The sequence below is a fragment of the Globicephala melas genome, chromosome 8 (assembly GCF_963455315.2).
Source record: "Globicephala melas chromosome 8, mGloMel1.2, whole genome shotgun sequence".
Lineage (NCBI taxonomy): Eukaryota > Metazoa > Chordata > Mammalia > Artiodactyla > Delphinidae > Globicephala > Globicephala melas.
The window spans coordinates 49745692-49770258 of NC_083321.1; the positions used below are offsets into that span (position 1 = coordinate 49745692).

General features: G+C 44.1%; 1 protein-coding gene across 2 annotated transcripts in view; it reads right to left on the reverse strand.

Moving 5' to 3' along the window:
* The window catches only part of CLPB (ClpB family mitochondrial disaggregase), a 163197-nt gene that overhangs the window by 486 nt on the left and 138144 nt on the right, over positions 1–24567 (reverse strand). Inside the window, exons 12-16 of one of the 2 annotated variants that reach the window (XM_060303638.1) lie at positions 18948–19104; positions 18110–18183; positions 17822–17941; positions 17499–17603; positions 16881–17111 (exon numbers count right to left, since the gene is read on the reverse strand). In XM_060303638.1, coding sequence (XP_060159621.1) covers positions 16881–17111; positions 17499–17603; positions 17822–17941; positions 18110–18183; positions 18948–19104 — 687 coding nt within the window. Of the gene's footprint in view, positions 1–4710; positions 17112–17498; positions 17604–17821; positions 17942–18109; positions 18184–18947; positions 19105–24567 lie in introns of those variants that run through there. The other variant, XM_030831115.2, reaches the window with a different exon arrangement.

Sequence of the window (24567 nt, forward strand, 5' to 3'; positions counted from 1 at the left end):
CCTCAAATGACACTTAAATGGTTTGTGGACTGAAATCTCCAGGAGTGGCAGTTATCCAGTCATGCCAATAGAAATAGCAATCATGTTTGCACATGGCAGTTGCATCTATGTCACAACCATTGCCTGGCTGACGATGATTGTGATGGATCTTGATTTCAGATTTTCAGATTCCAGTTTTTTTTTTTTGGCTGTGTTGGGTCTTCGTTTTTTTTTTTGTGGTACGCAGGCCTCTCACTGCTGTGGCCTCTCCCGCTGCAGAGCACAGGCTCCGGAGGCGCAGGCTCAGTGGCCATGGCTTACGGGCCCAGCCGCTCTGCGGCATGTGGGATCTTCCCGGACCGGGGCACGAACCCGCGTCCCCTGCATCAGCAGGCGGACTCTCAACCACTGCGTCACCAGGGAAGCCCGGGTCTTCGTTTTTGCACGTGGGCTTTCTCTAGTTGCATCGAGTGGGGGCTATTCCTCTTTGCGGTGCACGGGCTTCTCATTGCGGTGGCTTCTCTTTTGCAGAACACGGGCTCTAGGCGAGCGGGCTTCAGTAGTTGTGGTGCGTGGGCTCAGTAGTTGTGGCTCATGGGCTCTAGAGTGCAGGCTCAGTAGTTGTGGCGCACGGGCTTAGTTGCTCCGTGGCATGTGGGATCTTCCCGGACCAGGGCTCGCACCCGTGTCCCCTGCCTTGCCAGGCGGATTCTTAACCACTGTGCCACCAGGGAAGTCCTTAATTTCCTTGTATGAATTTTCATAGAAGTAATAATTACCTATTTTTCATTTGCTTAGTTTCCTAAGCCTCTATCACTGTCACTCTCCTAAGGAACTGTAAAATTCTTGGAGATAGTCTTTTCCACACAGTCGGATATATCAAGTCTTCTATCAGTCCCATATTTTTTTTCCTGGAGACATCTTTCCTGGAGCTTTCTGGGGTAGATTGGATTATTGTTCCCAGTGCTTCACGTCTTTCCAGTTAAGAGAATTATACACCCCTGATTTTTGCCATGTGACTTTGCAGTATCTCTCCCTAGAGTAGGGGGAGTATATTTTCCTGTCCCACTGATGTTGAGCATGGCCCTGTGACCTGCTTTGGCTCAAGAATTTTAACAGACGTGAGAGGAAAAGAGATTTCAATGTGCTTGTGTAATCTGGCTTGCTTCTTGAGCCTCTGCAATCCACCGTGAAAAGGACATGGCTTGGATAGCTGTTGGTTCAAGGAGAACGAGAAAACATGGGGAGAAGACCTGAACTGAAACCTCAGTCTAGAGGCAAGTCCAGCTGAGTGCAGCTGTATTGATTGAACTCTAGCCCGTATGCAGACCCACGAACATGAAAAATATTGTTATAAGCTCCCGAGGTTTTGAGATTTTCTTTTATTACACAGAAAATACTGACTAATATACCTTCTGTCCTCCTTCATGAATCTGGACTAGCTGTTGCTCTATAGAGCTATTGTCCTGGGATATGCCTTTGTGTATCTATTGGGCCAGATACCCCATTTATTGAATTCTGTGACTTTCTTTTTCTTGGTTTATTTCCTTGTTTTAAAGGAGCACATCCTCAAGTAGCTACCTGAGAATGGGCGCAAGATAGGAATATCTTTTGAGACCCATGCATATCTGAACACATTTATTGGGCCATTACATTTGATTAATAATTTGGCTAGGTTTGTATTTCTAGGTTGAAAATAATTTTCTCTCATAATTTCACCATTTTCTTTCAGCTTCCTATGTTGCTTTTGAGGGATATCATTATGACTCCTTATTCTTTGTACATGACTTTAGTTTTCCTTTGGAAGCTTTTAGAATCTTCTTTACATCCTGAGGGTTTTGATATTTCAATATGATATGACTGGGTAGGAATCTGCTTTCAACCAATGGGCATTTGGTGGGTCCTTTCAGTCTGAAAAATTCATGTCCTTTAGCGATGGAAAATTTCTTCTATACTAATTATTTGATAATATTTTCTGCCTCACTTAATCCTTTTTTTTTTTTTTTTTTTCTGGCTGCATGGCTTGCAGGATCTTAGCTCCCTGACCAGGGATTGAACCCGGGCCCTCAGCAGTGAAAGCGTGGAGTCCTAACCACTGGACAACCCAGGGAGTTACCTCTTCTTTCTTTTAAAAACCCCTACTAGGTGGATGTTGGGCATTCTTAATTGATTTTTCTAACTTTATCTGGTCTCTCACATTTTTCATTTCTTTTTGTTTTACTTCTTGGGAGATTTTCTCAAGTTTATCTTCCAATTATTTTATGGATTAAAAAAATTAACTACCATATCTTAAAATTCTAAAAGTTATTCTCTTCTGTTATTACTTTTTTTAATATAAGTTTATTTAATTTATTTATCTTTGGCTGCGTTGGGTCTTCGTTGCTGCGTGCAGGCTTTCTCTGGTTGTGGCGAGCGGGGGCTACTCTTCATTGCGGTGCACAGGCTTCTCATTGTGGTGGCTTCTCTTGTTGTGGAGCATGGGCTCTAGGCACGTGGGCTCAGTAGTTGTGGCTCGAGGGCTCTAGAGTGCGCGGGCTTCAGTAGTTGTGGCACACAGGCTTAGTTGCTCCGCAGCATGTGGGATCTTCCCGGACCAGGGCTCGAACCTATGTCCCCTGCACTGGTAGGCAGATTCTTAACCCCTGCTCCACCAGGGAAGCCCCTCTGTTATTACTTTTAAAAGAAGGATCTTGTTTTTCTTTCATGGCTATATTATTTTCTCTTTTTTCTCTATGGATATCATAGATTTGGGGGGAAGTTTTCCTGTATTGCTTCTGCTTCTTCTAGGGGTCTGCCATTACTGAATCTTTTAATTCTTTGATGAGACTTCCTGGAAGGGGTAAGATTTCAGTGATGCCGTCATTCAAAGGGAATTCAAGTCCTTAGAGAAGCTTTTATAATGACCATGCCAAAGGTTCCCTGGGTCACAGAGAAGAGATCCTACCCAATCAAAGATGCCTTTACCAGTTTGGAACCCATCAGCACAACCTTCTCTTTGGGCCTCCAAAGCTGTGTGGTCCTTTCAAGCGAAAGTGAAAAGCAGTAGGAATTATTGTTCAAACAAGGCCAGGACTTGCCTACAAAAGTCTTCATTTTAACCATTTATGGAGATCTACATTTCTTTATGTAGATCCAAGTTTCTCTCTGATATCACATTCCATCATCCTGAAGGAGTTTCTGTAATATTTCTTGTAATGCATGTCTGATGAAAATGAATTCTCTCAACTTGTATTTGTCTAAAAAAGTACTTAATTTTTATTTTTGAAACATTTTCATTGGGTTTAGAATGCTGAGTTGACAGTTTCTTCCTTTAGCACTTCAAAGATGTCACTCTACTGTCTTCTAGCTTACAGAGTTTCTGGTGAGAAGTGTGCTTTTTTCCTCTGTATAATGTCTTTTTTCTCTGGCTGCTTTCAAGATTGTCTCTTTATCTTTGGTTTTTGGAATCTAAATATAAGTCCAGGCGTGTGTAGTAGTTTAAAAATATGCATACAGGTCTTCCCTGGTGGCGCAGTGGTTGAGAATCTACCTGCCAATGCAGGGGACACAGGTTCGAGCCCTGGTCTGGGAAGATCCCACATGCCGCGGAGCAACTAAGCCCGTGTGCCACAACTACTGAGCCTGCGCGTCTGGAGCTTGTGCTACGCAACAAGAGAGGCCACGACAGTGAGAGGCCCACGCACCGCGATGAAGAGTGGCCCCCGCTCGCCGCAACTAGAGAAAGCCCACGCACAGAAACGAAGACCCAACACAGCCAAAAATAAATAAATAAATAAATAAAAATATGCATACAAAGTCTTTGATGTTTTAGAAGGTGGAGCTTAATTCCCCTCCTCTTAAATTTGGGTTAGACTTAGAGACTTGCTTCTTTTTTTCCAGGTATAAGGTGGAATTTTTAAAATTTCTGTCTTGATTTTTTTTTGATTGAGATTTAATTGACATATAACATTGTGTTAGTTTCAGGTGTGCAACATGATTCAATTGTATGTATTGCAGAAGTGATCAATGTCTCGTTAATTGTCACCATACATAGTTCCAATTTTTTTTTTCATATTACATCCCTATGACTTATTTTATAACCTGAACCTTACTTTGTTCCTTTTGACCCCCTTAACCCATTTCACCCACCTCCCCACCTGGCCCTGCCTCTGGCAACAACCAAATTGTTTTCTGTAGCTATAGCTTTTTTTTTTTTTTAAGATTCCACATATAAGTGTGATCCTCAAGGTCCATCCATGTCCCAAACGGCAAGATTTCATTTTTTTAATGGCTGAATAATATTCCAGTGTGTGTTTATATCTCACATTTTCTTTACCCATTCATCCATCAATGGACTCTTAGGTTGTTTCCAAACTTTGGCTATTGTAAATAATGTTGCAATGAACATGGGGATGCATATATCTTTCTGAGTTAGTGTTTTCATTTTCTTCGGATAAATACCCAGAAGTGGAACTGCTGGATCATAGGTAGTTCTATTTTTAATTTTTTGAGGAAACTCCATATTGTTTTCCATAGGAAACTCACTTTTAATGGAGAGACTATGGTGGGAATAATGGTGTGGTACCTCTGAGACCTAGATCATACAAGACAGTGCTGCTTCTGCCTGACTCTAAGATTGCTCTGGGAATGCTAACTGCCACATTGTGAGGACTTTAAGCTGGTATGCTTTGGTCATCAGGAAATTATAATTATTTTATATATTTAATTGTCAGAAAAAGGCAGCTGGATGAGGAGTTACTGTAATGGGAAGAAACTGTCAAAGATAAAATTCCAAATCATGAAATTATGCCATAGAAAGCATATTGAGGAATTTGCTCTTCCAGCAAGCACTAGGTAAGCATCTACTCTGTGTCTGAGTATGCCCAGAGAAGCCACAGAAATCAAGCAGAGGAAGACCCTAAGACAGTTTTGTAATTTTAACCTGTTAAAATATGAACCTTGACTTCTTTGATACAGCTCTATTAAAATGTAGTTTTACTTTTTAAAATTGATAAGACTTTTTTAGAGCAGCTTTAGGTTCACAGCAAAACTGGGGTGGAAAATATAGAGTTCCCGTATTTCACACCTGCCCCAAAGTCTCCCCACTATCAACATCAGCATCGGAATGGCACCTTTATTACAACTGATGAACCAATATTGACACATCATTATCAACCGAATTCCATAGTTTACATTAGGGTTCACTGTTGTCCATTCCATGGGTTTTGACAAATGTATAATGTCACATACCCACCATTATCATACAGAATAGTTTCACTGTTCTAAAAATCCCCTGTTCTCTACCTGTTCATCTCTGCCCCCCACTCAAGTTCCTAGCAACCACTGATGTTTCTTACTCTCTCCATAGTTTTGCCTTTTCCAGAATGGAATCATATAGTATGTAGCCTTCGTAGATTGGTTTCTTTCACTTATGGTTTCTCCATGTCTTTTTCTAGCTTGATAGCTTATTTCTTTTTAGTGCTAAATAATATTCCATTGTCTGGATGTACCAGAGTTTGCTTATGCACTTGCCAATCAAAGAATATCCTGGTTGTTTCCAAGTTTTGGCAACTTGAATATGAATAAAGCTGCTACAAACATTTGTGTATAGGTTTTTGTGTGGACATCCATTTTCAGCTTCTTTGGGCAAATGCCAATGAGTACGATTACAGGATTGCATGGTAAGAGTATATTTAGTTTTTTAAGAAACAGTCAAATTGTCTTCCAGTTTGTGCATTCCCACCAGCAATAAATGAAAGTGCCTGTTGCTCTGTGTCAGCATTTCTTGCTGTCAGTGTTCCAGATTTTGGCCATTCTAATAGGTGTGTAGTGGTATCTCGTTTGTTAATCTGTATTTCCCTGATGACATATGATGTTGAACATCTTTTCATATGCTTATTTGCCATCTGTAGGTCTTCTTTGGAGAAGTTATCTGTTCAGATCTTTTGCCCAGTTTGTAATCTGGTTGTTCATTTTGTTATTGTTGAGTTTTAAGAGTTCTTTGTATATTTTGGCTATCAGTCCTTCATCAGATACTATGTTTTGCAAATATTTTCTCTCAGTCTATGGCTTGTCTTCCCATTCTCTTGATATTTAACTTCGATACATTAAAAAAAAGCCTTATTTTTAAAGAAAATTTTCTTACATTTGATGTATAATTTTTTGATATAAAAAATTGAGGTAACTCACATCATAAAATTTACCCTTTGAAGTGTACAATTGCGTGACTGCACAAAGTTGTGCAACCGTCACCACTATGTAATTCTATAACATTTTCATCATTCCAAAAGAAGCCCATTATCAGTTGTTCCCATTCCCCTCTTCCCTCAGCCGCTGACAACCACTAATCTACTTTCTGTCTCTATTGATTTGCCTATCTAGACATTTCCATATAAAAGGAATCATAATATGTATTCTTTTGTAACTGGCTTCTTTCATTTAGCATGTTTTCAAGGTTCATTCATGTTGTAGCATGAGTCATTACTTCATTCTTTTTATGGATAAATAATATTCTATTGTATGGATATACCAAGTTTTGTTTATTCATTCATTAGTTTGATGGGCATTTGGGTTGTTTCTACTTTCTGAACATTTGTGCAACAAGTTTTTGTGTGGGTGTATGTTTTCATGTCTCTTAGGTATACTTAGGAATGGAATTGCTGGGACATGGAAATGCTATGTTTAATCTTTTAAGGGACTGCTAGACTCTTTTCCAAAGTGGTTGTATCATTTTACATTCCCAGTTTCTCAGCATCCTCACCAACACTTGCTATTGTCTATCTTTTTGATTATAGCCATTCTAGTGGGTGTGCAGTTTTGGTTTGCATTTCCCTGATGGCTAAGGATGTGCTTATTGGCCATTTGTATACCTTCTTTGGAGATATGTTTACTCAGATGCTTTTCCTATTTAAATTGTCTTTTTATTGTTGAGTTGTAAAAGTTTTTCATTTACTCAGTATACTAGACTGGCCAGAGAAGGATCGGGGTTTTGGACGAAGTACAGTTATTGTTGATAAAATTTAGATGTGACCATGATACAGGTGGCTAAGGTGGGCAGGGGCATAAAAAGGTCACTAAATGTAAGCAAAGTAGGGTATTGGATAAGTCATTCATGGGAAGTTGAAGCCACCAAGAATGATGGCATGTGTTGAGGAAGGGAGAAAGTGATATGGGGCCTAAGATCTTCCTTGTGTGAGGGAAGTTGTTGAGAGATCAGTAGATAGGGCAATGACAGAGGGCTGGAATAGTCAAACTGCTGAACTTAAAAAAGCTAGGAGGAAAGATGAGCAATAATCACAGAGAAGCAGTGGGGGCTCACTTCCTGGGTCTGACAATAAAAGCAGCTGCCACCTAAGAGGACTACAGGGGAAGAAGCATCTTAAGGGACAGCCAGAGTAAACGATACCTTCAGGAGACAGTTAAGGTGAAAAATATTCTCTGACATAAATCATAGCAATGTTTTCTTAGGTCAGTCTCCCAACACAATAGAAATAAAAGCAAAAATAAACAAATGGGACCTAATCAAACTTATAAGCTTTTGCACAGCAAAGGAAACCATAAACAAAATGAAAAGACAACCTATGGACTGGGAGAAAATATTTGCAAATCATGTGACCGACAAGGGCTTAACTTCCAAAATATACAAGCGGCTCATATAATGCAATAACAAAAAAACAATCAAAAAATGGGCAGAAGACTGAAATAGATATTCCTCCAAAGACATACAGATGGCCAACAAGCACATGAAAAGATGCTCAACATCACTAATTATTAGAGAAAAGCAAATCAAAACTACAATAAGGTATCACCTCACACCAGTCACAATGGGCAACATCAAAAAGTCTACAAATAACAAATGCTGGAGAGGGTGTGGAGAAAAGAGATCCCTCCTACACTGCTGGGGGGAACGTAAATTGGTACAGCCACTATGGAGAACAGTATGGAGGTTCCTTAAAAAACTAAAAATAGAACTACCATATGATCCATCAATCCCACTACTGGGCATATATGCAAAAAAGACGAAAGCTCTAATTCCAAAAGACACATGCACCCCAATGTTCATAGCAGCATTATTTACAATAGCCAAGACATGGAAGAAACCTAAGGGTCCATGAACAGATGAATGGATAAAGAAGATGTGGTATATATACACAATGAAATATTACTCAGCCATAAAAAAAATGAAGTAATGTCATTTGCAGCAACATGGATGGACCTAGAGATCATCATACTAAGTAAGAAAGAGAAAGACAAATATTATATCACTCATATGTGTAATCTAAAAAGCAGTACAAACGAATTTACAAAACAAAAACAGGCTCATGGACATAGAAAATAAACTCATGGTTACCAAAAGGTAAGAGGTGGGGAGGGATAAATTGGGGAGTATGGGATTAACAGATGCATACTACCATATATAAAATAAACAACAAGGATTTACTGTATAGCACAGAGAACTATATTCAAAATCTTGTAATAAACTATAATGGAAAAGAATTGGAAAATAAGAATATACACATCTACACATATAACCGGATCACTTTGCTGTACACCTGAAACTAACACAATATTGTAAATCAACTATACTTCAGTAACAGAAAAAAAAAAGAAAAAAATGGTGAAGAGATGGAGCAAACATTCCAACAAGATGCTTATATAGAAAAATTTGTTGATTATTGAAGGAAGAACTGGGGGCACAGGGAAGTGTTGGGAACACTATGTGATGAGGTGATGGTAGATGACCACTGACGTTCAGACCTCTTGAAATTACTTTGACAAACCTGTGAGGAATGCTGGGATTAGACTGGAACGACTCTTGCAGGATGGTGGGCAAAGAGTTCCAGGATTGTCCTGGCAGGTACATTCCTTATTTCTGCAACTGATCATGGCCCTGGGGGTGGCACACTGGTGACTGCCCTCTTCCCCCAACCCTAGGGGGTATTTCCCTTGTCCTAGGTCAGCTCCTTGGAGCCCAGTGGGTGACCCAAATCTTTATCCTTTAAAGAATACGAGTACTTAGTGGTTCTGTTATTTAATACCTAAATCAGTTAAGACCACAGTAGAGAAAATTGTTCAGGGGAAAAAAAAAAAAAAGGAAATAAATCTAAAGAAACCACCTAGAACAAAGGTTCTTTTTTCAAGTTCACCTATTCTTTTTTCATACTGTCCTTTCTTGCCTTATGGTTTCTAGTCCTCCCTTTATTTCTCTGAATATTTTAAACATACTTTATTTTTTATTTATTAAAATTTATTTATTTTTGGCTGTGTTGGGTCTTTGCTGCTGCATGCGGGCTTTCTCTAGTTGTGCCGAGTGGGGGCTACTCTTCCTTGTGGTACATGGGCTTCTCTTGTTGCAGAGCACAGGCTCTAGGCACGTGGGCTTCAGTAGTTTTGGCATGTGGGCTCAGCAGTTGTGGCTCACGGGCTCTAGAGCACAGGCTCAGTAGTTGTGGTGCACAGGATTACTTGCTCCACGGCATGCAGGATCCTCCCAGACCAGGGCTCGAACCCATGTCCCCTGCATTGGCAGGCAGATTCTTAACCACTGCACCACCAGGTAAGTCCCTAAACATACTTTTATTTTTAATTTTTAAAAAATTTATTTATTTATTTATGGCTGCATTTGGTCTTCGCTGCTGTGTGTGCGCTTTCTCTAGTTGCGGCGAGTGGGGGCTACTCTTCGTTGCAGTACGTGGGCTTCTCATTGCAGTGGCTTCTCTTGTTGCGGAGCACAGGCTCTAGGTGCACAGGCTTCAGTAGTTGTGGCACGTGGGCTCAGTAGTTGTGGCTCACGGGCTCCAGAGCACAGGCTCAGTAGTTGTGGCGCACGGGCTTAGTTGCTCCACGGCATGTGGGATCTTCCCGGACCAGGGATCGAACCCATGTCCCCTGCATTGGCAGGCGGATTCTTAACCACTGCACCACCAGGGAAGTGCCAACATACTTCTTTTAAATTCAGATTCTTCTACTACAATTCTTGGAGTGCAAATTCTCCCACTTGTTGCATCTGCTGAGTTTGCTCTCCTTCATGGTGGTTTGCTTCTTCTTTCGTTTTCTCTTCTCCTCCTCCTTTATTTGGGGTAAGTTTTCCTGTAAGCTCATTTCAATAGGACTTGTTTTTCCAAAGGTTCCTTTGTGAAAACTTGGTTACAAGAATATCCTTACAGAACAGTTTTGTGTTTGCTTCTAAGGGATCCTACGGCCCAGGACCAGTTTTTTGTTAGTTTTTCATCTTGACATTCCAGTAACATTTGGGTACTGTGAATTTAGACCACACTCTCACAAACAGCAAATGTCTTAGTTTCTTTGTAGCTGACTCTTTCTACTTACATCTCTGAGTGATGTTAGACTTTTTTGTATTTCCCTACTGATTCCCAGGTTAAGGAGCAGTGTTTTTCTAGTCTTCATTGCACAAGGAAGTAGTCCTTTGAGACTCCTGTTTCAGTGTTGAAGGCCTAGCACTCAGCCATTAGGCCTATATCTGAGTCCCAAGTCTCCATGAACTCTTTGACCTCCACTCTCACAAACCCTCTGACTTTTGGGTTCCCATTCATTTCTGGAACCCTGGGATTTCCCATTTTTAGGTTTAAGTCCAGTTGTGTGTCAAACTTTTTTTTTTGGCTACATAATATTCAATATTTCTATATTTGAGGTAGGAAGTGAGTTTGCCCGGAACTACTGCCTGTTGTATTGATATATTGGTCAGAAGTCACCCCCAAACATTCTGCATATTGCAATCAAGGGGCTTTTTTGTTTTTGCAGGCTCAGCGGCCATGGCTCACGGGCCCAGCCGCTCCGCGGCATATGGGATCTTCCTGGACCAGGGCAGAACCCGTGTCCCCTGCATCGGCAGGCAGACTCTCAACCACTGTGCCACCAGGGAAGCCCCAAAGGGTCTTTTAAAGACACAAATATGGCCATTTCATCCTCTCAGCATGGCATTCGAGACACTATGAAGTACAGAAACTCACCTCTCTAGCTTCATTTCCCACCACTTTCTCCTCTTCTTCACACTCACATACACTCTCTACACTCCAGTCACAGACATTAATTCTTCTCTTTCTATTCTCTCATAATTTTATTTAGGGTGTACATTGATAGTAGTTACATTTACTTATTCTCTAGTTTGCGTGCTATCAAGATGGAATTGTAGTAACTGACAGCAGTAGTAACTCATTATCTCCCTAACCCAGAAAATAGTAGCTCCATATGGTGAAGCTACTAGACACTTCAGTATAACATGATTTTAATTTTATTAAATTAAAGATGTTCGAGTCTAACTATGCTTGCACTGAATTGTATATTAAAGAATTGACACTTTAATGATATCAAGTCACCCTTCCAAGAACCTGGTATGTCTTTTCACTTGTCAGATCTTGTTCTATGCCCTTCAATATGATTTTTTGTTTATTCTTAGTATTTTATAATTTTGAATAGGTATCACATTAATATGGTTCAAAACTTTAAATTATAGAAATGAATACAGTGAATTTACCCTTCCATTGCAGTCTCCTCTCTGCCCAATTCTTCTCTTTTCCAGAGATATTTTATATTTATATGAGCAAATACATACACCTATTTATTTCAATTGTGAATGGAATACTTTTGTTATTGTTTCTAGTTGATTATTGCTGGAATAGAAAAAAGCAATTGATTTTTGTACATTTATCTTTTACTCACTTACCAAATTTCCTTATTAATGCTAATAGGTTTTACTTATAGCCTCTTAGATCTCCTAAAAGCACAGTCACATATCAACAAAACAAGATCATTTATTATTTTCCAATAGATACCAATTACTCACTTTTCTTGCCTAATTATTTACACCTAAATTTTCAAAGCAGTGTTGACGCTTGTCTTATTTCAGACTTTAACAGAAGTAGCTTTAGTATTTATAATTAAAAATGTTTGCTATTGGCTTTTGATGGTTTCTTTTACTTGGAGTTTATCAAATCATACTTAAAGCTGTAATATTTTATCAAATGCTTTTTCAGCATATACTGATAAAATGTTCATCTCCTTTCATTAAAAAAACTTTATTCTGAAATAATTTTAGACTTACAGAAAAGTTGCAAAAACAATACAAAGAGTTCCTGTATACCCTTCACTCAGATTTCCTCCATGTAAATACTTTACTTTTGTTTTATCATTCTGTATGTATACTTTTGTATGTGTGTGTATGTATAATTTAGCTTCCTGAAACATTTGCCAACTGTCTTTATCTTTAAATATTTCAATGTATATTTTCTAAAAACAAGGATATTCTCTTACATAATCATAAGAACTATTATCAAAATAAGAAAATTAATATTAATCTACAGACATTTAAATAATCTTCAAGTTCTTGATGTAATGGATTATATTAATAAATTTCCTGATACTGAGGCTTGTATTGCTGAAATAAAACTTACGTAATTATGTTGTATAATTCAACTTAGTTTTATTTGGAAGTTTTGCCTCTATAGTCGTAGATGAGATTAAGCTATGGCATTCTTTTTGGCAGTTTTGCGGGTTTGAGTATTAATCTTACGCTGGCCTTTAAAAATCAACTGAGCATCTTCCCATTTTTCCCATGATCTGAATCAGTTTTTATAGTAATTAAAAATTACTCTGATCTATTTTTTGGGCTGGATGATGGCTACAGTGGTATTCACTTTGTGGATAACTCATTGAATCGTATACTTGTGATTTGTGTACTTTTCCATGTATATGTCAATTTAAAAAGTTTAAAGAAAACAATCTTTTAAAAAGATAAAATTTTAATGACCTTTCCAATCTCTTCTTTTGGTAACTAATTGGCGTATTCAAACCACTGACTTGGGTCAGTGTTTGCTAGGAAATGATCTATCTGTTCTGTTTTCAAAATTGTGGCCACAGACTTCTCCTAAAATTATTTTAAATACTTTCATATATGTGGTTATGTCTGATTTCTCATTCCTAATCTTGGTTTTTTTTTTTTTTTTTTTTTTGCTTTTTCCCTATATCAGGCTGAGGAGATTTTATCTATTTTATTGGTGTTTTCAAAAAGAATAGTTTTCTTATCCTTTCTCCTTTTTTGTTTTTTGAATTCCTACTTAACTTCAGGTTTTATCTTTAATTGATCCATTTTCTATTTTCCTATGCTTTAAATGTGTTTTTTTCTAAATTCCTAAAACCATCACTACATATCTTTGAATTTTTCCTTTTGAACAATAAAGATATTACATTTTCATTTGCAAGTCCAGCCTCATGTATTTCTGGATACTCAGTAAGTATCTGGGGTCTTACTTTGCCCCATTCACTAAGGGTCTAGCAGGTTCTACTGCCTGGCCACAAACACATGACAAATGTGTGCTCCATGAACATATGATACTGTTCTGTCCTGGGACTCACTATGAAGGTCTATGCTTGCTGCAGGGCCCACCCATCCATCCAAATACCTGGAGCAGCCATCATGTGATGGCTCTGTGCCAGCTTCTATGAATAGGATAGTGAGTGGAATAACTGGGTATCTGCCCTCTTGGATCTTACACTCTATCTGTTCTTACATAGAACAAATAATGCAAGTGAGCTGAATACTGCCTAGGATGCTATGGTCCAACATCACCTAGGAGGTCTAGCTAAGATTCCCTACAAGTGATACTTAAGTTCCTCAGAATCTGAGGGTCTACCCTGTCCCCTACCGTCTTCTCAGAAAGGTGGCCATTGGGTTTTCTTGTACAAAAATTATCTGGTTTTGTGGTTGAGAGTCCGCCTGCCGATGCAGGGGACACGGGTTCGCGCCCCGGTCCGGGAGGATCCCACATGCCACGGAGCGGCTGGGCCCGTGAGCCATGGCCGCTGAGCCTGCGCGTCCAGAGCCTGTGCTCCGCAACGGGAGAGGCCACAACAGTGAGAGGCCCGCGTACCGCAAAAAAAAAAAAAAAAAAAATTATCTGGTTTTGAGTTATATGTCTGCTGCTCCTGGCCGCAGCTGACTAAACCAAGGGACTGACAGTCAAGCATAAGAACTTTATCCAATAGGAATGTTCCATATAGGATGGTCACCGACTGACTTAATTAGAGCCTCTAAGGGAAGTCTGAACAAAAAACAGAGTGAGAGGAGAAGAAACGGAGATAGCAGGAGAGGAAGAAGCAGAAAAAGAATAGTAAAGTCATAATAATAAGGGCAAATTGCAAACCTTGTGGTGTTGGATTGGAACTGTAGGCATCAATACGGACTCATAGTTTTTAATAATATACAGATAGACAGATACAGTAATAAATTCAGTTGTGTGTGATACATGTGTTAACATACACACATATATTTCCTAGCTTTGTGTGCTGAAAAGGCCTAGAAGCAACAACACTCCAGTAGCAATGAATATACCACCTTAGTTTCTAAGTACCATTCTCAAATAAAAGGAACCAGGAGCTGCTTAGAGAAATGTCTGATGCCAGGGCTGGGACAAGAAAAGTATGAGTGAGCCTGGAATATCCTGTGGTACCAGAAAGTAAGGCAATACTAAAAAAAATGATGGGGCAATGTTGAAACAACACAGGAGCCAATTTAGGAGCTCCCAATGGCCAAATCTAGGCCAAATGAGCAAAAAAAAAACTATGTTAGTATTAGGTTATAACCCATAGACTAAAACAAATATCCATTAGTCTATACTAATATAAATAAATTACTGAATAAATAAATGGGGGAAAAGAGACAGCTGTTCCTTACAGTAGAATACCAATTAATAAACATAGATGGAATAAGAAAAGAGAAAGTCATCATTAGGCAAATACAATATTAATGCTTGTTATAAGTAAGAACCATTGATGGATGCTAAAAATCAATAGGCAAAATTCTAAGGATAAATAAGACATCTATACAGCTCCTATCTTTCCATGAGATTCTTATTAATTTCAAAAGGGAAATTAGTAAACCTACAGTGGAGAAACTGGCACACACAACCTCAGCCATGTGCTGCCACTATGAGGCACTAAGAAGGGCACAGCATCACTTGTGGGTTAGTCTTGCCCAAAATGTAGAGCCTTGATCTAATCATGTGAAAACAGCAGGCAAATCCAAATTAAGGGACATTCTACAAATTAACTGATCTGGACATTTCAAAAGTGTCAAGGTCATAAAAGGCAAAGAAAGCCAGAGGAACTGTCACAGGCTGAAGGAGATGAAGAAAACATAACAAAATGCAATGTGGGCTCCTCGATTGGATTCTGGACCAGAAAAAGGACATCAGTGGGGAACATGGCAAAATTTGAATGTCTACAGATTAGTTAGTAGTACTGTATCATGTTAATTTCCTGGTTTTACTAATTATACTGTAATTTAATAATTTTTAAAGATGTTAATATTAGGAGAAGCTGGTGAAGGGTGCATGGGAACTCTATTATTTTGGCAACTACCTGTAAGTCTAAAATTATTTCAGAGCAAGAAGTAAAATAATAATAATAATAATAATAACACACAAAAAAGAATGGCACGTGAGCTACAACTACTGAGCCCACGTGCCACAACTACTGAAACCTGTGCACCTAGAGCTCATGCTCTGCAACAAGAGAAGCCACAGCAATGAGAAGCCCACACACCGCAACGAAGAGTAGCCCCCACTCGCTGCAACTACAGAAAGCCCGCGTGCAGCAACAAAGACCCAACGCAGCCAAAAATAAGTAAATAAAATAAATTAAAAAAAAAAAGAATGGCAGTCACTGAGGTTAAGAAGCAGCAGACAACTCCTTGAGGGGCTGGACAGTGATTGCTGGAGCATCTGCTGGAGCCCACGTTCTGGCTTCTGACTGCCTCACACCTGCCATGTTGTCATCACCCAAGGGATTTTGATTCCTGTCCCCATTTTCTGCTTCCTGAAAGAGACTTTGTAACACCAAAGGAAGGTTCCAAAATGGCCCCGCAGGGGGAGGGTGATGACATGGTCATCGATGGTGGCTATTGCAGATGGTTCCTAAGGTGTACCAAGCCTTGCTGTGCCCTGCTAAGCTGAGGCTGGAACATGTCTTGTCTGTGGAATGCCTTGGGGGATGGTGTGCAGTCCCTCTGCTTAGTGACTAACATGCAGACTGCACAGGGGAGCTGTTTATTCCAGGTTCACTTAGCTGGGATCATAGTGTAGACGGGGCTGAGGCAGGCTCCATGGCCATCTGGGCAGAGCCCGACCCCATGATTCCTCCTCCTGCAGTTCCCCAATGTCTACGTAGTTGGTCTCCTGAAGGAGGCCCTGTAGAGCTGACCTTGCTTGGTCATTTGGTAACTTCTGTCCAGTCTCCGTGTAGGGCAGGGTAGTGCCCAGTCAGCCTTCCTCCTAAAGATGCCCTATGCTGGCTTAGTTCCAAGGCTGGAGAGACATGCTCTGGTCTGACCTCTGAACATGGGGTGGGGAGCAACAGTAGCTATGACACAGTAGTGTCCCTGAGAGTCCCTTTCCCTTGGAATTTTAGAGCTTGGGAAAGAGGAAGCTACGGCTTAAATGCAGAATCTCTGTGCCTGGGCCTCTGCATTCTTCTCCATTCCCAGTGGAGACATTCTGGGGACTCAGTTGCATGAGAGCCAGTAAAGGGTGGCAGGTCACAGCCTGGTCCCTGTCTCTTTCCAGCCAGATCTGTTCTCAGCTGCCATACTTCTGAGCTTCCAGGAAACATGATAAAGTTCCAGAGACGCTGGGACATGGGGATCATGCTGAAGGACAGAGATAAGAGACCTCCCTCTTCCCCCTGGCTTGAAGGGGATGGAGGAGCAGCTCCTCTCCCAGAGACCTGTTAGCACATGTGGGGCCCACAGGAAGGGATCAGGGTAGGGCAAAATTCCTGCTTTTGACTTTGGAGAGGAGTGAGAGGCAGGAGGAGAAGGTAGGTCGTTACCATGCCACAGCCAAGGGGGCTTTATTAGGTGTTCAGGGCACGTATAGGCAGGTAGGTAGACACTAGAGGGTGTGGCACACCTTCTCAGGGTTTAGTGGTGCCTGGATGTCCAATCTGTGGGTCTTGCTGTCCTTATCGATGATCTCCAGCCGCAGCTTGGGTGGACGCTTCTCAGCCTGGGGTGAGGGCAGTTCAGGACTCTTGAGTAGCTGCTTGTCTGAGTCCTCCACAGTGATGCGCAGAGTGCAGCCCCCTGGCAGCAGGTCCTGCTCGTAGGCGGCCGCCAGCTGGTTTACCACACGGCGCTCCACCTGCAGGTGGTAGGTGAAGTGGTCTTCACTGCCAAAGCCTGGAGGCCTGGCTCTATCACTTACTGCTCAGGCAAGTACTTACTCAAAGCTTCAGCTTTTTCATCTGCAAAAGGCTAACAACGCAAGCTTGCACGACAGTGCTAATGACACATTAATGTCAGTTTCTGAGGTTCTCAGCCCAGTTTCTCACACTGGTAGGGGTTCAAACTCAGTTACCCTTTAGGATAGGGGTTTTACTTGATTATATTGTTTTTGGTTCTGAAGAAGCATCTGCTCTAAGAACAATTCCTGCCTGTCTGGACAGACTGGGAGCCCAGGGAATGCGTCTGGGGGCACCAGGGAGGGAGGTGTGGAGATGCCTCACTTCTCTCAGGCTCCTGTGCTCACCTCATGCTTAATGGAGCGGGCGCCATAGTGCACGTTGTAGCCGTCAACCAACACGTCTGCCACCTCACGGTCCCAGAGCAGTGTGATGTTGTGCCTTTGCTTGGCCTGGGACAGGTCAGATAGGAGCATGCCTGAATGTGGGCCAGGGCTTTCTATCGCTCAGCGCTCTGGCCTGAGGCCTGGGCCTGTGAGAGACTGTGTGCCCTATAGCCACTGGACCCCTCTGTGCTCCTTCTTCTGGGGGTGGCGCTCCCAGCCCAGTGTTCCCTGACTTCCAGTGGGCATATATCCCACCCCCACCCACAGGCAGTCCCCGCTCTTACTCTCTTGGCCCAGAAATTCAGCTCCTTGTTGACGAGTTGGATGAGCTCCGAGTGGCAGAAGGGGAGGAAGTAGACGATCTCATTGATTCGTCCCAGAAACTCATCTCTCCTGAAGTGAGCCTATAGGGCCAGGTTAGGGATGGGGTGAACTCAGTGACCCAGAGGGTATAAAGGAATTACTGGACCCTACTGGGGAAGATGGGTGTGGGAGGGTTTCCGTATCTTCACGATGGCTAAGGGGATCCCCCCCGACCCGAGGCACCAGCAGGAATGACAAAGAGCTCTTACTTTCAGGATGGGGCGAATCACATTTTCCTTGAAGTTCTTAGAGATGGTGATCTTGTCACTAGTCTGGACATCCCCTGTAGAGACAGAATCATAAACCCAGGACCTTTGGGAGCTGTGCCTGCTCCTTCACTCTATCCATGAAAAAAGCCCTGGTCCTGACCCTTATGGTCTGTGTGTTCCTGGTCAAGGTCTCAGGCTGTCTGAGCCTCAGCCTTCTCCTCACCTGCACAATGAGAGGCCTGGACTGGGTACCTCCTAGGCCCTTCCACTGCTCATGTACTGGTAGGAACTGTATGAAGGAGGGGAGGGGAGAGGAGAAGAGTCAGGACCAAGACTGGGCTGGAGAGTTCAATCCTAAATAGAAAGGTGACAGATGTGGCCTCCTGCCTGACATGCTCCTCCTTTCCTCCTATGCAGGAAGGCTCCCTGGCTGAAAAAGGCTGTGTCACCTCCATACGGTTTCTGATCTGCTATCCCCTCATTGCACCGAGGTGTCTCCATCTGTTGAGTGTGCATCCCTTCAGTCCCCTTAGGCCCTGGCCTCTTCCTGGCCCCATGCCCTGGTGTGGCTCTGTCCATTACTCTGTCTGGAGCCCTCCTGTCACCCAAGAGACTTGGGGATTTCTTGAGGAAGTAGGGGCACCGTCTGTCTGCCTCCCTCCACTATCTAGTAGGGTGCTTGGTGTCTGGTCAGGACCAGCTAGGAACAAAGATGCTACCAGGGCCCTCATCTGGCCCCAGGACACCAATGCCATCCTGCCATCCTTGACCTCAGGAGATGTGCTGGCGGCCTGGTCACTTGACCAGTTGCCCAGAGAGCTCGGGCCACGTGCTGTACCAAGGTTCTCGGCGATCCGGTTATGGCTCATCTCCAAAGCTTCCTGCCTCAGCTGCAGCGCGTGCTGTGCTATCTCGTCACTGCCCACGTTGGAGGTCATGATGAAGATGGCGTCCTTGCAGTCGATGGTCTTCCCTTTTCCATCTGTCAGCCGGCCCTGGGAAGGAACCGTGACTGCATGGTCAGGGAGTGGTAAGGCTGGGCCCCTCTCCCAGGAGCTCTCTCCAGAACCCCTGTGCCTCTCCCTCCTCCAGCAGAGTCAGCACTCCCTCCTCTGGGGTCTCTGAGCACTGTTCTCACACCTCGGCTACAGTGCTCACCTGCTGGGAGTGCCCCAGGTTGAGACTGAACCTGCTGTCTGGCATCTCTGAGGGCACCCAGAAGCCAGCCTGACTGTACATGCATCCATCCAACACACTCTCCTGGAGGCCCAGTCTGGGCCAGGCTCTGTGTTGGGGCACTGGGGACTCAGTGAGCCTCTGACATGCTCCCAGTCTAGAGAAGGAGTGAGGTCAGGAAACAAGCAGTCACAATTCAGTGGTTAAATGTTATGATAAAGGGAAGGCCACGCTGCTGTAGGAGGTCAGAGGAGGGTATTCTACAGGGTCATTGTGAGGACCAGGTAAATGAACTGAAACAGGTATAATCTCTGCATCTTTAGAGCCATCCTCTGGCCTGGTTAATGTCCCTCCTTTAACCAACTTGGGAAATTGCCTTGGAATCTTTAGCTTTTTCTAGAGGTGACACAGAAGAAAGCATCTTTACTAGAAACAGATGCAAAAGGAAAGAGAAAAGGGGCAACAGTAGAGGGAGGAGACAGAAGAATGAGAAAATTGTAGCTGTCCAGGGCCATTCAGTTCAAGGGCAAGGAACTCTGCCCACTCAGCAAACCTCAAGGCTAGCATGGTACAACAGCACTTTGCAGTCATTTATAAAAAAGCACTAATCAGGGCCCCATTGAGAGGAACTGATGGAGTCTGACTTTGATGGGCACATCTACTTCCACTGCCGGTGCCCTGCTTAGTGCTTTCCGTGCACTGTTGCACTCTGCCCACTAGAAGGTCACTTTATGAGGGCAGAGGCTGGGTCTTGCTCTCACTGGGTCCTAGAACAGTGTCTGGCATATAGCATGTGCTCAACACTTGCTTGCTGAATGCTTGAATCCTCACCACCCCTACAAAGAAGCTGAGGCTCAGAGAGGTTAAGTAATTTGTACAAGGTCTCACAGCTAAAATACAGTAGAGCTGAGGCTCTATTGAACTGTCTGACCCCAGAACCCATATCCTTCACTGTACACCAGGCTACTGGGGTCATACCAACAGTGTGGGATAAAATGAGGCCTCATGCAATTTTCTTTCCCTAAATAAAAATTTCTCAGAATTCTGCCAAATTCAGTTTGCATCCTCTGATCCTGACAGGAAACAAGCTACCGGGACAGGTGTGGGGAGAGGCAGACCTTCCTGGGAACTCATCTGGGTTGCAGGCAAAAGCATAACTCCTGCCAAGTTTGAGAACATGGCTTTGGGGAAAGGTCACTGACCTCAGCCTGTTGGCACCTGCCCAAGCCAGTGATGCTGGGCCCTGCCCCAGCCTCAGGTAACCAATCCTCCTCAAGTGTTCCCCTTTCCCTGGTGGCGAGGGCCTCACTCAAGGTCAGCCCTTGGTTCTAAAGCCAATGCAAAGGCAGACCAGCCCTGGCCCTCAGAGGTAAAAAAGGAATGTGCATTAACTGAGCGCCTACTGTGTACTGGGCACAGTACCAAGTGCTTTTCTGCCTCACTTTACATGGGACCTTGGCACAGGCCTCAGAAAGTGTTAGTTCCAAGGGGGTCTATTCAACAGGGCCCTCGAGATCCAAATCCTGGTCACTCTCCCGTCCCAGCCTTGGGAGGGACGAAGAGAAGGCAAGAGTGCAAGCAGATGTTCCTGAGCTTCGCCATTAGCTTCCTACTTCACCCCCTGCTTATGGGTTACAACACGACAGAATCCACTAAGGGCAACTCTAGTTTTGGGGACCATGTCTGCGTGCATGTGTGATGTGCCCAAGTGCGTGCAGATGACCCTGTGTGTGTTCGCAGAGCTCATCCCTGAGGACTGAGCACACACACTGCTGTACTGGCCAGAGCAATAACCAGTGGCCATTTCTTTCAGAGAGATCAAAGCTCTGCTCATAACTGGGCCTGAGGATGGGTCCCAGGTGGGTGAGGGGAGCAGGTGCAGTGTATTACTGACCCAAAGGGTGACCTTCACACTGTTCACGTCTCCTTCTCCTCAGAGTCCCTGGCAAGAAAATGTGTCCCAAAGAGGGAGCTGTTGCTGTCCTGCCTCTCAGCAACGACTGGAGTGCACGCATCCTGGGTGGCGCGTGAATGCTCACCTCAGGGTTATAGGGGCTGCTTTCCCCCGTTTCTGTCCTTGAAGGGAGGAGCAGTGGGTGGGCTTCCTAGGACTTCTGCCCTGTGCTACAGACTCTGGGGTCAACAGAGAAGTGACCTGCATTAGCTCTGCTTGATGTTTTGGTGAGAGCATTAGGGCTTCTGCTTTTCTGGGTCCAAGCTTGGGAGGTCTGGGCTGGGTGGATATGGGGCGGGGGGCTTCCCTATTCCCCCAGACTGGATCAGGTGCCCTTATAACTCCTACTTATCCTAGCACACCACTCACCACAGTGGCTGGACTGCTCTTTGCTGCCTGTCTCCCCCTCGCTCAGAAACACTGAGGCAGGGACTGTCTGTTCTCCCTCTGTCCTCTCTGCCCCGCACTGAACCACCTTCTCCTGGTTTGCCTCTTACTCTCTGGCAATTCTGCCTTTGACTCTTTTTGGAGAGGTTGCAAGGCTGTTCTTACCTCTCTTCTCTGCACACCATACTCTCACTAGGTCAGAGATCTCACCCCTTCCTGTGGCTTCTGGTACTCTCTCTGTGCTGAAGCATTCCTGAGTCTCTGCTTCCGGTGCAGGCCTCTCTTACACTCCACACCGCTCAAACTGATGAGCGACTTCTTGGACATACCCATCTGACTGTGGCATTTCATTTTCAACAATTCCAAACCTTAGCTCCTTACCTTCCTTATCAATCTGTTGCTCATCCCCTTGTGTTCCCTGCCGCAGGTTGATGGCAGCAGCACCCATGGGTCACCCAGGCCAGAAATCCTGCCGCTGGTCATCCTTGGTCCCTCCCTCTCTCCTCACATCCAACCACCGAGCCCTGCACAGCGGACTTCCCAGGAGCTCTCCCCATCTCACAGCCCTGCTTGAGAGCAGGCCTCCCAAGCTCTCGCCTGGACTCTTCAACAGTCTCCTCACTGGACTCTCTTCTTCCTTCTAGTCCATTTGCTCACTGCTGCCTATAGGATCTTTATAAAGTGAAAACCTGATCATATTTCTCTCTTGCCTAAAGTCTTTAAAGGCTTCTTACTATTCACCAAAAAAGTCCACACTCCTCTGCCTGGCGTTCTAACCTGCCCCTGTCTACCTTATCCACCTATCTCCACCATTCTATTCTCCCTTTCCCTCTGCAGTCGATCAATACTGAACAGCTGTAGTTCTCTGCATATACCAGGCTGCCTCATGCCCCTGTGCTTCTGCACACTGGGTGTCTACTGCCAGCCCTTCTCCACTCTGTTCACCTGGCAAATACTTATTCATCCTTGGAAGGTTTGCTGAATTACTACTGAATTAAGTTAGTCAACAGGGCATTTCTCCTGGCGCTGTGGGTTCTGGGAATGGTTGGAGTGAGACAAGGTCTCTGTCCTCAAGAAGCAAACATGCATAAATCTGGCTAAGTAAGCTCAGATGGCAGCTTTGGTCAATGGAAGCAAGGGCATAAACATCAGAAACTGTAGCAGGTTGTCGGGAGCTGTAGGAAGGAGTTATTATCAACTCCCCAAGGTAGTCAGTGGAGTGACAGCAGCAGTGGGTGGGGTGGACAGGGCTTACACACGGGAGTGGTAAGCATTTTCCAGGTGGGGTTGGTTGTATTTCAGTCAGCAGTTGCCTTCCCTCTTTCTGGACCAGGAACCTCTCCAGGGAAGTGAGAGGCCAACCAGGCTGCTGTGCTCACCTTCCCTAAGCCGGGCTCTCCCTTCCTGTGAATGCTTCATTCCAGATCTACTGTTCTCTTTTGGCCTTGGCTGCATGGTAGTTACTATTTTAGCTGCAGGCTCTGGAACTGGACTGCCTGGGTTCAAATCCTGGATTTCCTCTTCCCAACTGTGTGACCATGGGTGAATAAATCGTCTCACTTTACTTCAGTTTCTACATTTGTTACATGGAGTCAGTAATAATAACCATCTTCTGGGAACCAATCCTCCTTCTGGGAGGATTAAAGGAGTTCATACATGCAATAACAGTGCCCTGCACACAAAGTACAAAAATGTCAACTTTATCATATCTCCTTTCTGCTGTCTACTAGGTAGGGAGTTCCCAGAGGGCAGGTTTGGGTCTGGTCCACAGCTGTGTACCTGAATCCCACCAAGAGGCTAGAAGGCGGCAGCGGGGGTCGGGGTCGGGGTGGTCTCAGAGCACAGGTGCGGGAAACAGAATATGTGACCTTTGAAGGCTTGGCCTTCATTCCTCAGTGGGGGTGGGGGGTGGGTCTCGAGACAGGGAGCAGATGAGAGCCTAGGAAGAGAGCAATAAACTGGGGCAGGGGCAAGGATGCTGGGCCAGGTGGGACAGGCAGTGGGCAGCTGTGGGGACATTTGGATCTGGTTCTTCCTGGCTTGGTACCTGATGTGCTATTTGGTCCACGGGTATCCATTCCTGCATTTTGTTAGTGCACTTTGACATGGGCAGCAAACCTCTTTCCATTTTCCCAGGGCTGGAGGGAAAATGGGGCTGGACATTTTCCCTGGACTGGACTCCATCCGGCCATGTGCTGGCTAATATAGTCCCTGCATGGGAGCAGATGGGAGGCCTCATCCCCAGTTCTGCAGGACCCCTGGAAAAGGTGGATGGCAGCCCCTCCCACGATCATAAGCTCTCCCTCCGCTGCTCAAGATAAGGACTGGTACAGATGGGGAGAACTGGGGCTCTGGGACCAGATGTATCTGCAGCCCATTTCTGGCTCTTCCACACAGTAGCTCTGTGGCCTTGGGCAAGTCATTTATAACCTTGCTGAACCTCAGTTTCTTCATCTGTAACAAATGATTGGTACCTTGCCTGGCTATTGTGATGATTAGCAAGAACGTCTGTAAAGTCTTTAGCACAGGCCTATTACATAGACTGTGCTGAAAAAGAGGAAGTTGTTCTCATTTAGAGCTCATTTCACCAGTTAAGAGGGAGACTGTCCTTGCTTGTGACCAGCCTGGAGCTCCTCAGGAGAAGATGGTTCCATGAACCAGGGCACCACCATTCTATCATCATGGTCACCATCACAGACAGCAGCAACGTCCCTGGCGTTTTAAAGGACTGGTGAAAATGATGGCTGACATGGGGAGGAGCAGGAGCTGTCTGAGCCAGAAAGGTTCTTGGAGCTTATTGGATCCAGCCTCCTTGTTTGTCAAACGAGGTCCCTGATGCCGAGAGATGGGGCAGAGCTAGAACTAAAAATTCAGCTCTCTCTCTCTCTCCCCTGGCACCCCTGTCCCATTCTGTCTCTTTCGAAGGTAGTCTGGGCAGCCA